The sequence below is a fragment of the Panthera onca genome, chromosome E2 (genome assembly GCF_046562875.1).
Source record: "Panthera onca isolate mPanOnc1 chromosome E2, mPanOnc1 haplotype 2, whole genome shotgun sequence".
Taxonomy (NCBI): Eukaryota; Metazoa; Chordata; class Mammalia; order Carnivora; family Felidae; genus Panthera; species Panthera onca.
The window spans coordinates 61,334,191-61,349,305 of record NC_138353.1 but is presented as its reverse complement, the minus strand read 5'-3'; the positions used below and the strand labels follow the sequence as shown (position 1 = coordinate 61,349,305).

The window sequence follows — 15,115 nt, the reverse complement described above, 5'->3', positions numbered from 1 at the left end:
ACAATCTGCAAATCTTTGCTTACAGGCCAGGGGTGTGGGCGCCGCCTTTGCCTCTCCTCGTGCCTCCCCTCCATGGCCAGCGAAGCACCGACGAGTGGCTGGCACCCCATAAATATCTGGGGGCGAACAAACGGACGGAAGTCGGCGCGGCTGCGGGAGGAGCGTGCGCGCTGGGGGCGCAGAGGGCGCCAGAGCCGCACCCGCGATGGGACGCCGCCGCCGGATGCGCAAGGGTCCGCAGCGGGAGACACGGTCCGCAGGGCCCGGGACCGGCAGGGGGCGCGCGCGGGGCCGGGCGGGGCCGCACCTGTGCTGCGGGGCTCGGGGGGAGGATGCTAGGGGGAACCCGGGCCCCGGAGCAGCTGCGCGCCCCGCCCCGCGGGCTCCTCCCCGCCGCCGCGGCCCCCCGGCTGCTGCCCCGATGCGCTGCGCCGGGAGCTGGGGCCGCGTCGCCGCCGCAGCTGCAGGGGCGCCCGGGCCGGGTGACGCCGACGCCGCCCGCGCCCCTCCCAGACCCCGCCGGCCGCATGGAGCCCCCGGAGGGCGCCGGCCCCGGAGGTGAGTGTGGCCCCAGTCCCTGGAAGTCCCCGAGCTTCTCCTTCCCCGCAGCCAGCATAGCCCCTTCCCCGCCCCTCCCCCCCCCCCCCCACCTCCCCCGGCCCAGGGCCCTCTCATCGGCCGCTCCCGGGGGCCGCAAACCCCCACCGGTAGCTCCGAGTGAGCCTGGCCTGCCGCCGGGGAAGCCACGCCGGGGGCATCTCCCGGGAACGGCCCCCGCGCTAGGCGGGGGGCGCACACACCGCGTCCCCGCCCCCTTGTCTTCTGAGCTTCAGGCCCCGGCAGCCGCCAGGCGCGCTCCTGGGTGGTTGGCCCAGAGTTTCGTGCCGAACCCCATCCCAGCAGAGCCGGGGTTCTGGGGGGTCAGGGCATGGGGCGTGTCTGGGCCGTGGTTTGGGGTCCGGGTCGGCGAGACGTGGGGTCGACGCTGCCCTCCTGGGCCGCGCATCTGCTTTGTTCGCCCAAGTCTCTATTCACCGGGGGCTCGGGCAGGGAGGCCGCCTCTGGGATCCTGCAGGGCACCGCGCTTGGACAGGCCCTGGGTGAATGGGGGGAGGGGGGGGGGGAGCAGCGCACCCGGCAGGGCCTTCGGGGCGCCTGCCTCCACGCTAGCCGGGGCTGCCGGCCTGGGTGAGGCACAGGGCGCTCACATCTGGGAGGGCAGATGTGCACCGAGACCTCCTGGAAGCCTCTGTCAGCTCCCGGTTTGAGATTCTACCAAGGTCTCCCCTCTTGGAGTGTGGCCCAGGCAGGGTGGCAGCTGGTGATGAGAGGAAAAGTCTAGGAACCCCATTTCAGAGTCCTTTCAGGAAGAGTGTTTGGGCGCCATCAGCGCCTCCACCGGCCTGGCCAGGCCCCAGATGCATCATGGGTTTCCTGGAGGTCCCATCCCAGGGAGCCGCTCTTGACCGCACAGGGACCTGTGGAGGGACACCAGCCACATCAGCGACCTCATCTGGAGCCCAAAGGGATGGCCCCGAGGGGTGTCCTGAAGCAACGGGCCCACCCACTGCTGTGTCTGCAGTCTGAGTTGGGCAGGTGCGTCCCAGACAACTGTCTGGAGGACCTTGTCACCCTCCCTGCAAGCGGCACCAGGCACACCCAGAGCCGGTGCGTGTGGGTTTTCTTTGTCTTGTCATTTGTGGAAGGGATCCACCTTTTTCTTGCTATTGACAGTCCCAGAACCCCAGGACTTCCCCGTGGCAGCTTTGAGGGGATGTGAAGGGAAAGGTGAGGGCTGGGGAGCACAGAACTGGGAGATGGGGGGAAAGCAGCCTGGCCTTCAGTTTTCATGCCCACTTCTGTCGGTGGGGACAGATTCACTTCCCTGCAGGGCTGCGGGAGCCCTGAGTGAGGTAAGGAGCGAAGGTGTTTGGCCGGGAGAGGGGCTTTATGATTTCAGTTTCCGACTCTCACTTACTGAGTGCACAAACATGTATTTATCAGGTGCCCACCCTGTGCAGGAGCAGCGGTGGGAACACAGCAGGGGCAGATGGGGCCACACTGACGGGGCTCATAACTCTTGTTACCTGGTAGCCATTTCCTGCCTACACAGTGGCCTGGTGATCTCCATTCTGTGGGATCTCATGAGGTCACACGTGGGTGGCTCTGTCATTCTCTCAGCTCACTGACTTTTGAAAACTTTATTTTGGAGCATGTGGGACACACAAATAAGTAGAACAGTGCGGTAGAGCTCTGCGTGCCACTTCCCAGCCTGCTCTACCAGACCACCAGCATCCTCCCTTCAGGAGTAATTCGTAGCCAGTCTAGACACACTGTTTCATCTGAAAGTATCTCTGAAAGATCAGGTCTTCACAGAGCATAAGGAAAAGCCCACTTTTGCATCTAAACAAATTAACACTGATTTCTTTTTTTAATGTTTGAGAGAGAGCGTGAGTGGGGGAGAAGCAGAGAGAGAGGGAGAAGCAGCGGGGATGGGGGGGGGGGGGGAATCCCAAGCAGGCTCCACGCTGTCAGCACAGAGCCCGACGTGGGGCTCAAACTCACAAACCGTGAGATCACGACCTGAGCAGAAACCAGCTCAGACGCTTAACCGACTAAACCTCCCAGGCACCCCAACAATGTCTTCATACCCAAGTGCGCAGACATGGAAATGAGAAGGGAGGCGGTGCACTTCTTGAAGGGCCCCAGCTGGGGAAAACCAAGGTTGCGGCCCACCGGACTCCAAGTCTGTCTGAACAGCCACAGGGAGAGGCCGTGGCCCTGCACCGAAGAGGTTGAGCCTTGGCAAGGCCCACCCAGCATCCTCCAAGTCCAAGGACAAGGGGCCGGGGAAATGGGGTGTGAGTGCCCCCCACCTCTGTGACCATCTCTCCCTCCCCACTGCAATTGTGTCATATATATTCACTCATTCACTTCATTGATTTGTTCAACTGTTCGTGCGGTGCACCTCCTCAGTGCTCAGGGCAAGGCCCAGGGCACGCAGCAGGGAACTTGAAATTTGGGCCAAGCGCTCGCACAAATGTGCCGGAAAATAGGTCAGCCACGTGGCACAAGGTAACCCTATCATATCCATCCACTCACATCAGCCACCAGTGCTGGGGGGCAGGACTGTGGTAACCCAACTGCGGTCCCCATGGGGCAGGGCAGCGCAGCAGTGGCCCTGCAGGGGCTCAATGGGGGCTGTGCTGAGCTGAGAATCACAGTGTTGCTACCCCACCCCCTGGCCCCAGGTGACCCAGGGGCTGCTGAGCCTGGCCGTCAAGCACACCTGCCCCGTGCCTGCTTTTCACTCCTGTCTCATACCCTAGAAGAGCTGTGGGTCTCATCCATGGAGAGGTGATTCCTAGCACGGCCGCCTAGTTACTATGCGGTTGGGTGTTGGGCTGGCTCGTGCATTCAACAAACATTTATGGTGGACCTACTGTGTGCCGGGACCAAACCTAGGTGCTAGAGGTCACACTTCTCTTACCCACTCCCAGGCTCTGAGCCTGATGCCTGGTGCATAGTAGGTGCACAGCAATTGTTAGTGGATGTCTTGAGTCCTCCTGGATTTGCCCTTCAATTCCAGCCAAAATCAAGCTGTTTCCACTGAGGATTTTTTTTTTTTTTTTTTTTTAAGATTTTAAGTAATCTCTACACCCAAAGTGGGGCTCGAACTCACAACCCCGAGACCAAGAGTCCTATGTCCTATGCTCTACTTACTGAGCCAGCCAGACACCCCTGAGGATTTCTTTTGAGGTATAATTCACATATCATAAAATTCATGCTTTTAAAGCATACAGTTCTGTGCTTTTAGCGTATTCACAACATTGTGCAACCACCACCAGCATCTAATTTTAGAATATTTTCATCAACTCGGTGGGGTGGGGGTGGGGCCTAGGTGGCTCAGTTGCTTAAGTGTCCAACTTCAGCTTCAGTCATGATCGTGTCCTGATATCACGGTTCATGAGTTTGAGCCCCGCATCAAACTCTGCCCTGGCAGTGCAGAGCCTGCTTAGGATTCTCGCTCTCTCCTCTCTCTCTGCCCCTCCCCTGCTTGTGCTTCTTCTCTCAAAATAAATAAGCTAAAATACACATACATACATATGTGTGTGTGTGTGTGTCTGTGTGTGTGTGTGTGTGTAAATTTTTTCATCAATTTGAAAAGCAACCCCATACCCATTAGTTCTTTCCCCATTCCACACACATCCCAGCTCCTGGAAATCACCACCTACTTTCTATGTCTTTTCTAATCTACTCTTTTTATTTTTAAAACTTTTTGGGGGCGCCTGGGTGGCGCAGTCAGTTAAGCGTCCAACTTCAGCCAGGTCACGATCCCGCGGTCCGTGAGTTCGAGCCCCGCGTCAGGCTCTGGGCTGATGGCTCGGAGCCTGGAGCCTGTTTCCGATTCTGTGTCTCCCTCTCTCTCTGCCCCTCCCCCGTTCATGCTCTGTCTCTCTCTGTCCCAAAAATAAATTAAAAACGTTGAAAAAAAAATTAAAAAAAAAAAAAACTTTTTGTTTTGGGGGCGCCTGGGTGGCTCAGTCGGTTGAGCGGCTGACTTCGGCTCAGGTCATGATCTCGCGGTCCGTGAGTTCGAGCCCCGTGTCAGGCTCTGTGCTGACAGCTCAGAGCCTGGAGCCTGTTTCAGATTCTGTGTCTCCCTCTCTCTGACCCTCCCCGTTCATGCTCTGTCTCTCTCTGTCTCAAAAATAAATAAACGTTAAAAAAAAAAAAAGAACACTTTTTGTTTTTAATGTTTATTTATTTTGAGAGGCAGAGAGAGAGGAGAAAGAGAATTCCAAGCAGGCTGCACACTCAGTGCAGAGCCCAGTCAGGAGCTCGAACTCAAGAACTGTGAGACTGTGACCAGTGCCAAAATCGAGAGTCAGACGCTATACCGACTGACTAATCCACTTTTCCACCCTTTATGGATTTGCCTGTTCTGGACATTTCATATAAACGTTACCACAGCGCATGGCCTTTTGTGACCGGCTTCTCGCACTTACCATGTTTCTGAGGTTCATGCATGTTGTAGCCTACATCGGTGCTTCCCTTCTTATGGCTTCTTATGGTTCTTATGGCTGAGTAACATCCCATGGTGTGGATGGACACACATCACCCGTTGATGGACATCTGGGCTTGACTCCACTTTTGACGACTGTCATACTTCAGCGAACATTCATGTGCAGGTGTTTGTGTGGATGTGTGCTTTCAATGATCGTGGTTATAAGCATAGGAAGGGGACTTCCGGATCACGTGGTGACTCCATATATAATCGTTTGAGGAACCACTAGATGGTTTTCCACAATGGCTATACCACTTTACATGCCAAGGTCAATCCTGCTCCTTCTGAGGGGCTCAGAACCTTCTCTGTCCCTGGCCTCTTCTGCCCTGGCATTTTGACTCTTAATCTCCATTACATTCTTCCTGACAAAAGATCAGTGAGTGTCCTTTATGGCAAAAGTTGCATCTTCTGCATTTTCATCCCCCCACAGCTTTGACACAGGCCAAGGACCAGGGTTTACAGAGTACAGATCACCCCAACTGCCAAGAGACATGGAAAGGAATAAAAAACTAGACACCTGATGACTTTGAAACATTCAGGGCTACCGTTTTCTGTTGGCTCCATGATACCATCGACCGCAAATGCTTTGTTATTTCAGAGATGTTGAAATTTGCCAAAATGTGCTTCTTACAGTCAGCACAACAGGCTAGGCTGTCCAAGACCCCTGGACCCCAGCATCTGTAATGATGCTCGTCCCCCACCTCATACTATCTCAGCACCTATGGACTTCATCCTTCCCACCTGGCCTGCATCTCACATAAATGGAGGTAGAGGTCATCCTACTCAGCTCAAAACCCTTCAGCGGCTTCTCCCAGCTCACTCAGAGTAGCAGCCAAGGTCCTGATGACATCTGTGTGATGTGCATCCCCTGCTGTGTCCCCCTGCCTCACCCGTCACCATGGGCCATGGGTATAGAAGTGTCTCAGAATTACGACAACACACACCAGCGTGATGTGAGCCCATGGATACTCACACCCTCAGAGAGAGGGACTGGGGTTCCGTAGTCCCCACCTCAAGGAAACAAAGCAGTGTCCCATGGAGTAAAGGCTCCTTGAGGATTCTCGACAGGGACTCTCAGATGGCTGGTCGGAGGTTCAAGACAGGCGTCCCTGCTGACCCCAGCTCAGAGCAGGGTCTGAGTCACATCTCTTGTGCCATCTTGCTGGGAGGGTGTCCTTGCTGGGCTGGGAGGGCCAGGACACTGGTGGATGTAACTGTATCCTCCAAGGATACTCCAAAGCCACAATCCAAATGTGTCAGAGAGCTGGAAGCCAGATCCCCCGAGCCCCTATCCGGCTCCCAGCCCCATGTGATGACACAGCATGGGCAGGGCCCGGTCCCATCTCCCCTCAGCTATACTTCCCAGGAACAGTGGTACCCTCCAAGAGGAGGCCAAGGTGTTACCCAGAGAGCCCTACAGCTGTGAATGGATGGCATTATCTTCCCACTCAGCTGGAAACCCTTTAGACCCACAGGACCTGCTGGGCGGCATCCAGGCTGCTGACCACCCTGTTGGGGGGGACAGGCCCACCCCTAACAGGCAGCTGTTGGCAGTGGGGGCCCGACCGGACCCTCCTAGATGCAACACTCAAGGCAGATGCTCCTGTAGCTTCGCACACACCCAGCTCTCAATGTTGACCCCGTGGGACAGGCATGGATGCTGGGGCATTGCAGAGCACTGCTGAGGGGAGTCAGGAGGCATTTGTTCACTCTTTTGGGGGCCACGGTAGGGACACGGAGGAACCAAGGGGTCCAGCTGCCTCAAGGGACGTGCCTCACAGGTCCTCTGGCTGAGTTCAGGGAGTGACAAGGTCAGGCAGCAGGAGGGGGAGATGGGTGGGTTCTGGAACATTTTGGAGAGGCTGGTAGGAGGTACGGATGGAGGGACGTGAGCTGAGAAGACAAGGTGTTGGGCCGAGGAACGGAAGGGTGCAGTTGGTGCTTCCTTGGGGCAGGGACCCCATCTCTGAGCGGCTCAGCCTCTACCAAGCAGACTGCCCACCGGGCCTCCTGCTCTCATCTGAGAAAATCATCAAATGCAAAACACGAGTGATTACGTCTTCCAAAAAAAACAAAAAAACCAAAAAAAACCCTGCAAACCTGGAGAAACACTCCTCAGTATCTTACTATGAAAATGCGTTATTCAGCATTCAAACACAACAGCATAGGACTTTAAAAGTCAATCCACAGAGGGCAGGCAGGCCAGCAGGGGCCATTCTGGATCAAAGGGACCCAAAAGGCAAGGAAATGCTAGAGAGACCACTGCACCCTTGGTTGGACTTAAGAGTAGAGACAGAGGACGCTGTTGGACACCCCCTTCCCCATCCACAGGAGGCCACTGCCCAGTGTCTGGCATCCGGGCCCAAGGCTACCCTGCTCACTGCCCGGGGCCTCAAAGGGGGGCTCAGTGAACCAAACACCCAGGTCTTCCCCGCCCCCATCTCTCCTCCCAGGTAACACCGTCTTTGTTGCAGAAATGGTTAAGGAGAATGAGGTGCCACAGGCAGCCCTGGGCACCCTGGCCCACGGGACAGGAGACAGCTGCCACTCGCCCACGGCCGAGGAGGAGGTGGGCATCCCGATACCAGCACCGGGGCTCCTGCAGGTCACAGAGAGGCGGCGTAAGTACAGCTGACCTGCCCAGCATGTGTCCCACGGGGACCACGATCCCCTGGGAAATGGAGGGCAGGGTCCCCATCCTGTCCAAACAGTACCCCAGGGGTATCCAGGGTGGCAGTGGTGGTGGTGCTGAGCTCTCACAGCTCTGGCTCTGTGGGCTTTGGCTGTACCATCTGCAAAGTGGGGGACCCCAGAAGGTGTTTAGGGTTGAGTGTGTGGAGTACGGGGGTGTCTGGGTCTGCCCCGTCTTATCCTGGCCACACAGGGCTTCACCCGGAGCTCTTCTTCCCCGGGGCTCATGGGGGGCCTTGGGTGGACGGACTGCGCCCATGACCAGCCATCCCCCTGCCCGGCCCCGCAGAGCCCCTGAGCAGCGTCTCCTCCCTGGAGGTGCACTTTGACCTCCTGGATCTCACTGAGCTGACAGACATGTCCGACCAGGAGCTGGCTGAGGTCTTTGCTGACTCGGACGACGAGAGCCTGGCCAGCGAGTCGCCAGCAGGTGGGCTGGCGTTGGGGCGCAGTGAGCAGCGTGGGGCGGTCCTGGGGCCCAAGCCGACCAAACACAGCTCTCCTCAAACCCCTATTTCGGAAAATAACTGTTGCTCACGTGTGTGTCAAAATCAGCGTTTGTCACTGTACCATTTCGTTCGATATTTTGGCATTTTATTCTTTCTAGTAATCTCTATCCCCAGCGTAGGGCTCGAACTCACGACCCCAAGGTCAAGAATCGCATGCTCCTCCAACTGAGCCAGCCAAGCATCCCAATATTTTTGCATTTTACATGTCTATTTGCCCAACTTTAAGGAATTTCCCTCCTGTTTTCCTCAATTCTCCTTTCCAAATGCCAACAAAAGGCCAAAGCTATAGTCCCACCAAAAAGTGAAATTTACTAAATGTGAATGTAATCATTCACAAGTTAGGCTAAGCCAAGCAGGGTGGCCTTCATCGACCCTGGCACCACAGTTCAGTCCTTTGTTTCCCCTTCGGTTGCTGGGGAAGTGTTGCCCTTGACCCAAGACCTATAGGGCTCCAGAAACAGCCACGCAGCCAGTGGGGGTATGGGGACCCAGGGACCGTTTTCTCTCCCTGATCGCACCTCGTGCAGGCAGGGGGTGGAATGGGGGGCTCAGGCTCCAGCTCTGTACTGTACAGCCTGCACCCTGGGAGGGTGACGGACTGCTCAGATGCTGTGGGCCAGGTTCACAGCCAGGGTGGGATCTCAGCTGCACAGAGACCCTCTTTTTTGTGGGCATCACAAACGTCCTTGCCCATGCCGCCTCCAGACCCCCATGTCCGCAATGCTGGTGGCCTGGCATCTGTGTTTTCTAAACACCCGGGGGACCCCAGTGTGCAGCCAGACCCCGTGTGAGAGGCACACGGGGGCCCAGCCCAGTAGCTGCAGGAATGACCTGACCCTTATGTTCCCATCAGGCCTGCACCCACTACCCCGGTCTGGCTGTCTGCGCTCCCCCTCCTGGACGCGAACCAGGGCCGAGCAGAACCGAGAAAAGCAGCCACTTGGTGACCAGGAGCGCCAACCAGCAATTGTGGACACATTTCTCACCGTGGAGAGACCCAAGGAGGACTAGGCCAGCTGGCCCCGGGGCCGAGGCAGGACAAATCCGGACAATACTGACCCCATGGACACTGCCCACCCATGTGGCTCTGGGTCAGGTTCTCGGGGTGCCCCAGCACAAGCACAGCCCAATGGCCTTATGTCCCCCTCCGTCCCAGTCCCTGAGTCTCGGACAACAATGGCTGAGGACGAGGTGGGAGTGGCCTAGGCCTTTTGGAAACTTCTGTCTGCAGGAGGGGTGCTCTCATCTGCCACAAGAATCCCGAGGGGGTGTGGGGTGAGGGGGACCTAAGTCGGAGACAGCTTCTCTGCAAACCCCCTGAGGGCCTCAGGGTTCTGGTCTGGGAATGGCCACACCGTGCTCCAGCCCGCGGGATGCTCTGCTATCCAGCCAAGTGTGTGGGTAGGGGAGTCCGTCCTGAACAATGCCACCTTCATTTCAGTCCCATCCTCTTCTTGCCACCCAGGGAGCATTGCTGGCACCAGGGCCCCCTCCTCAGGCCCTAAGACCCTGCTTGTCTTGGTCCCCGTGTGACAGCCAAGCCCACCCTCCGTGGTTCATAACACCAAATAAGGCACAACCGCCTCAGACTGTGTGGGTGGGCGGGGTCTGCCCTTGCCCGGGACACAGTCCAGCATCTGTGCCCCTGCTTGGCGTCCTGGCCTGGGGTAGAGATGCCCGAGGGGGACTGGGAATATGAGGGGCCCTTGCACAGCCCCCAGGCCCCAACTTAAGGGCATCAGGCTCAGCTGCTCCCAATGCTGCTTTTTATGAGCTAAGGGATAAAAGAGGCTTCTGGTCTGACAGCAAATCCAAGAACAGTTTAAAAATAAATACGTAAGTCTGCTTTCGGTCCCCAGGCCAACCCGCCCTGACCCGTTCCCCACCGAAACGTTTCTAAGGGAGGAGAACCTGCCCTCCTATGGAAGCCCCGGGGGTGCCCTGGGCCCGCTGTGCACAGCTAAAGGCAAGTCCCCCGCTGAGAACACAGGCCTGCTCCCTCCACTCGAGGAGGACCAACTCAAAGGATGTTTGCCAGGCACCATCCAGAAGTCCACGTAAACACAAACCCCGTCAGGGCAGCTGCATGCCCCCCCCCCCCCCCCGCCCCCTGCGTCTTTTTCCTCCATCTCTAGCCTTCCTGCTATGGCTTCCGCAGAGTTTATTTACCAACATTGGGATTAAAATCTCACCTCTTCCTAAGGCCCAACCAGTGTCTCTTCCTTTCTAGGTGACACCAGAGCTCAGAAGAGCGTGTCGAGGATAGAGGAGCTGCCCTAGCAGCAAAACTGCGCTGGGCCTTCTCCAGCTGAAGCCACTGGGGGTTCCTCGGTGCTGTACTCTGGGCTGCTTATATGGGTCACGTGTCAGGGACAAGTGCCCTGGATTTCTAGTCCTTAGGAAGTGAAGATCCCCTCCTACGCATGCACACGCACACGCACACGCCCAGGCCAGAAGAGGCCCAAGGTAGCTCCCCGGCAAGTCTTCTGAGCCCAGGCAGATTCCCAGAGCAGCGACTGGTCACGAGGAGGCAGCCAGCAGGTTGGGACTGTGAGGAAAAGGCCAAGGGTGAGGCCCAAACCCCAATTCTTTTGATTACCCATGTAACAAGGGGCCCAGAAAACAGGCCCAGGGCTCCTTGCCAGGCAGTTCCTCCTGCTGGCCTCTCTGGAGGGAAGCCCGAGCCTCCCTGATGGAAGGTTCTAGGCCAGGTCTCCCACATCCCTGGGCCCAGGAACTGACTCAAAGCCTGTGTAGTGTGTGGCCAGGTGGCCCAAACAGGGTGAAGGGGTGAAGGAAAGGGCTTAGGAGACTCCAGAGGGAGCGAGAGCAAGGGTATCCAAGACAAAAAAACAGCAGGGGTTGGGATTCACCTACGTGTGCTGGGGGTGTGAGCCTGAGGGAGGCTGCACCAAGCCCCAAAATGGACCAATGCCCAGGTCCTGGACATCATGGGGCTTTCACGGGGTTGAGGAGAGCACCTCCCACCTCTGTCAGAGGGTCCCATTAGCTCAGCTAATGAAGGTTGAGTTTAGTGGAGACTTCATGACACGGTGAGCTCTGGAGAAGTAAAAAAATCCAACGATGGCATGTCTTACACACAACAAAAACGGAAAGTGCTTGTCCCAACTTGGAAATTCTATTTTTGAAGCAAACACAACAAATGATTCAGAAATTTTTAAACCAAATCCCAGCGTCCGGTCTTGACCAAGCAGAGAACAGAGGTCACGTGTGGCAAGTGGAGACGTCCCACCCCCACACCCAGGGTGCCGTGAGCAACAGCTGGGAGGCAAGCAGGTGTCACCGGGGTCCCAGACATCCACCCGCCCCCTGAGAGGCAGCGGCTGACACCCCTTTACTGTCGTGGTGCCGAGGACTCTGGGAGGCAAGCAGGGATGCTGCCACTGACCCCAGGCTTCCAGTCCTGACCCCAGCTCCCCGGGCTGGGCCCTTGCTGCGCTCTCAGACCAACCAGACAAAATAAGGCAACAGAGGCCTAGAGCTCACAAGCCAGAATTGGCCTTCCTCTCGTCTGGCAGCCGCCCAAACACCAGGAAGAGGGTTACCGGGGGGCAGCAACAGCAGGACCCTGCACAAAACCCACAGGTCCCCAGCTCGGTCCAGACCCTCCCTCTCTGTGATTCTAACAAAAGGGGGTCACAGGGAACACGGCCAGCTGGAGAAGGGACTTAAATCCAGACACACCCTGGTCAGTAAAGCTGTCTGCCCTGAGAATGGGTGCTGGCCTCAGTGGAGAGACTGCCTCCCGAGAGCTCAGAGCAGCACCCAGGTGCTGGGGGCGGGGTGGGCTTCAGGGCCCCCCATGTCTCCACGACCCTCCCCCCAACCACGCACTGACAGGCCTTCCACCAACCCAAACCCAACACTTTCCCTTGGTAACTGGCTGCTTTTTCCCTTAATTCTGCCACTTCACTAAACCGTGCAATTTCTGAACTGAGCCAAAAGCCTCTGCTCCTTGGGGTGATTAAGGACACCAGCGCTCACACCTGTCCCCACCAAATCCACCCATCACCCCCCTCCCCTCATGGGAGGCCCACGAAGGTCTAAACTCAAGGCTCCACCAGGAAGAGGCGTGCCTTCTGCTTCCTGGGGGGCAGGGGAGTTACGGCTCACGGCCCGCCCCTCTGACTCGGGACCCCATCCTCTAGGTATCCAAAATGCTCGTTTGCCCTTATCAGGTTTTAACGTGTTTCCCCGTGATTCTGGCAGCAGCTTTCAAAGCCAGGGTTGCTAAGCTGGGCTCTCGCACGCAGCGCTTTGCAGCCCCTCCTCCCGCCCCTGGTTCCAGGCCGTCAGCCCCTCAGGAAGGGAGGTGTCCTCCTCCAGGCTGCTGGTGCCTTTCACAAACTCCTTGTAGGCGGGCTTCTCCACAAAGGGCCGGCGCCCCAGCAACTCACCATGTCTGCCCTTCTCCAGCAGCCGCTTGCCCGCCTAGAAATCACAGCGGCCTATCACTCAGCCGCTCCCAGGACGGCAGGCGCTGCGAAGGCAAGCCCCAAACCCAAGCCAGGACCTGCCCCACTCACCTCTTCCACCTGCTCTCGGCAGCCGGTCGGCGACCGGCGGGGCCGGGGCCTGCTCACAGGTGGAGCCCACGGGCACCGCACCTCCTCCTCAGTGAGCTGGGCGGCGGCCTCACGAGCCGGCTTCTCCACCAGCATCTCGCCTTGTCGGGGAAAGTCGAAGGACACGTGGTCCGGCTTTTCGCTCATCCCAAACTGCACCATCTGGAAGGAGCTGGGGGTGAACCTGGCTGGATCCCACCCTGCAGGGGTCCCTGCCCTTTACCTGAGCATAGGCGCTCTGGGTGGCCTTCCTCAAGTCACCCTGGGCCCCTGACCTGTGACCCCCCCCCCCCAAAAAAAACAGCTGCTCAGCCACCCTGCCCCCCAGCATCGTGCACATGTGGTCAGAGAACTGCTCCTGTGTGTAGACACTGCTCCCTGGGCGAGTACTGGGCAGAGCCGAGCCCCTCGCCCCGGGGGGGATGATGGATACCTGTAAGACACAGGCAGGAAGTGCCCCGGTCAGTCCGCACACAGAGCTCCTGCCCCATCCAGGTCCCACCCCAGACCAACTTGCCCTACTGTGACCAGCGGTCACAAGGGTGTGGGAGGAGAGGAGCCTCTTGGGCCCTACCCAGAATTAGCAGGTCTGGGTAGGGTCACCCCAAAGATTAGCATGGAAACAACCTCCACCCTACCCACCCCAAAGTAGCTCCAGAAGAGCCCGGTCCAAAGCTTAGAAGTGAGGGAAATTTAGGATCAAACCTCTTGGGTGCCAGGTGGCTGGCATCCAGACTCCACTCCTCCTCTCTGCCACCCACCCCCCCAAGGAATCTTTTGGACCAAACTCTAGACCTAAATTAATTCCTCGACAAGTAACAGTGCTGCCGCTGTGACACGTACTGCGCCCGCATAACCACAGGCCACACAAAGCCACCTGGGTAAGGCAAACGCCCAGGGCTAGAGGCTACGGGCGGAGAGACCGACCCTCGGCAAAGGGTCCGCGCACCCCAGGAGCCAGCCTACCACCGCACACCCAGCCTCGTGGTGGGCCACGGTCCACCACGGTCGCCTTCTCGCTGGGCTGCAGGACCTGTGTCTTCCTCTCAAGGCCTCCACGTCAAATTGCCGGGCCTGTGAGAGGCAGAGGACAAACGGACATCTGGGAAGTGGGCGCCAAATCCACCCAGGGAACGCTGGGGGCTGGTCAGAGCCTCTGCTCAGCAAGTACAGACTCACAGCCTCCACACACGGCTCAGGCCCAGTTTGGTGCCTGTCCCTCCACGCCAGACACGATGCTGCCTTCTGCTCTGCAGAAGCCCTGCCTCCCCACCTCCAAAGAATGTGTGTCCCACTCATGCACTTTGCACGCAGCAGACTGCTTTAGGTGGCCCATTTTCAGCCAATGTGATTAGCTATGCTCTGTGGCTCGCTAAGTGACACAGGAAGCATGGAGACAAGGAGTGGTTCCCAACGCCTCCCACACCGTAGCTCACAGGCGGTTAGCAGTACCGAGCAAAGGCACCAACGGCTCACCCGAGCTGCCAAGACAACTCTCCAGAAGCTACCCAATACTCCCCACCCTTCCATACGTGTCACGCTTTAGTGGGAAGATACACACAAAGCAAAGCAGCACTGGTTCTCACGGCTGTGGGGCTGACAACACAGGAAGGGCAGCCGCTGGCTATCTGGGCACCTCCCTGATCTCCGTCCCTTAAGGTCTAGCCTTAAATTTTTTTGTGCGAGGATGTTCTCCTGTGCTACCTACCTTCAAACCTCAGTCAGGATGCAGTAACCACGCAGCCCTGACTGAGCTGTGCGCGAGGGTGGGGTCCAAGGTGCCCAGCTCCATCCACCATCAAGGTGAGGCGTGGGGGTCTGGGGGTCGCTGGGAAAGCAGGAGTCTTCCAGAGCGCCCCTCCCCCCAGGGGCTTTCAGATGCCCCCCGGGGGTCTGCTTTGTCTGCTTTCAGGTGCCTTGTGTGGAACCCTGGGGAGACTGGGACACGCCTGGGAAGTGCCTGGCACCTGACACCTGGGGCCAACCATGTAACAATCGGATACCCATTCTCGTTCTCAGGGGCCCCTTGCATCACAAGGATTTCCCCTCCCTGGAGGCGGCCTGTGGCCGTAGCTGCAGCTCAGTGCCCTTGCCTTCCTGGTGGCGAGCCCCTCCCACTGCCAGCCATAGCTCCCCAAGATCCCTACCCGCTGACCGCAGTTCCCCGAGCTGCTGAGCTGAAGCCAGGAGGCCAGGCAGCCATCGCCCGCGCTGAAGCACACACTCCAGCACCCACCTTCGGAGGGCTGTCCTTGTGGCTT

General features: G+C 58.1%; 2 protein-coding genes across 2 annotated transcripts; one reads left to right on the top strand and one right to left on the bottom strand.

Annotated features, from left to right (window-relative positions):
• Positions 1-25: 25 nt before the first annotated feature.
• DBNDD1 (dysbindin domain containing 1) lies at positions 26-9,406 on the top strand. The gene is given in 5 exon segments (XM_060649881.2): positions 26-478; positions 480-558; positions 7,543-7,689; positions 8,049-8,189; positions 9,122-9,406. Coding segments are annotated over 5 exon segments (798 nt in total). The 5' UTR covers positions 26-205; the 3' UTR covers positions 9,280-9,406.
• Positions 9,407-10,412: 1,006 nt separating this feature from the next.
• Positions 10,413-15,113, bottom strand: LOC132689999 (mitochondrial inner membrane m-AAA protease component AFG3L1-like). The gene is made up of 5 exons (XM_081791375.1): positions 15,002-15,113; positions 13,821-13,928; positions 12,816-13,016; positions 11,146-12,720; positions 10,413-10,816 (listed from the first exon to the last, which is right to left on the bottom strand). The coding sequence occupies exons 3-4, from the start codon at positions 13,014-13,016 to the stop codon at positions 12,520-12,522; spliced, it is 402 nt and encodes a 133-aa protein (XP_081647501.1). The 5' UTR covers positions 13,821-13,928; positions 15,002-15,113; the 3' UTR covers positions 10,413-10,816; positions 11,146-12,519.
• Positions 15,114-15,115: the final 2 nt, after the last annotated feature.

What these genes read in the sequence shown, in the direction of transcription:
- LOC132689999 (XM_081791375.1), bottom strand. Translation starts at nt 13,016, where the DNA reads ATGGTGCAGTTTGGGATGAGCGAAAAGCCGGACCACGTGTCCTTCGAC. An exon ending in GCCGAGAGCAGGTGGAAGAG is followed by an intron (nt 12,721 to 12,815) that starts GTGAGTGGGGCA and finishes TGTGATTTCTAG; the next exon opens with GCGGGCAAGCGGCTGCTGGA.